Genomic DNA, 581 nt, shown 5'->3' on the forward strand with positions numbered 1-581 from the left:
GACCAAGGAGAAAACTAGAGGATAGGAAAACGGACTGGAGATCAATGAAAAACAAACAAACATGAATAGTAAAACTGACAAGTAGTTCAAAGATTATATAATTCTTAGCAGTTAAAAACAGAATAACAATTCCAAGCCTAACTGAGAATCCAAAGTGGAAACTAAACAGAACCAAAATTCCCAACGCAGCAGACAGTAACCCTCCCTTAAGGGCAGATACCAGGCGATCCAAAAAGTGATTTTGTTTTTTAAGCGTGCCCTGTAGCGGGTCCACCTGCCTACCTTGGAGAGCCAGGGCAATGACAGCCTTAATGGCGCGTGGTTGAGGTTTTCACAGCGCCTATACCTCATGTATGCGTAAATGTAAAAAAAAAAAAACTGTTTCCGTGGCCGTTGTGCTCATTAAAAGTCAGGGTATTGGCTAATGCTGTTTTAATTCTAAATGTTTCAGTGTAGCCAGCATCAAGTGGGGATGACCGTTGTAACGGTGCTTCAAATCTTCACAGCTACATGTAAATGTGCAACAATGGAGGTAAATGTGTTTAAAAACACAGTTACTGCGGCATAAAGCTCATTAAAAT

General features: G+C 40.4%; 1 protein-coding gene across 1 annotated transcript in view; it reads right to left on the minus strand.

The window, feature by feature from the left end:
* Positions 1-351, minus strand: part of LOC107081026 (tumor necrosis factor receptor superfamily member 14-like) — a 1,891-nt gene extending 1,540 nt beyond the window's left edge. Inside the window, exon 1 of the mRNA XM_015369236.1 lies at positions 283-351. Coding sequence (XP_015224722.1) covers positions 283-351 — 69 coding nt within the window. The remainder of the gene's footprint in view (positions 1-282) is intronic.
* Between the last annotated feature and the right edge of the window lie 230 nt (positions 352-581).

Source organism: Cyprinodon variegatus, unplaced genomic scaffold (genome assembly GCF_000732505.1).
Source record: "Cyprinodon variegatus isolate N-32 unplaced genomic scaffold, C_variegatus-1.0 Scaffold2703, whole genome shotgun sequence".
Lineage (NCBI taxonomy): Eukaryota > Metazoa > Chordata > Actinopteri > Cyprinodontiformes > Cyprinodontidae > Cyprinodon > Cyprinodon variegatus.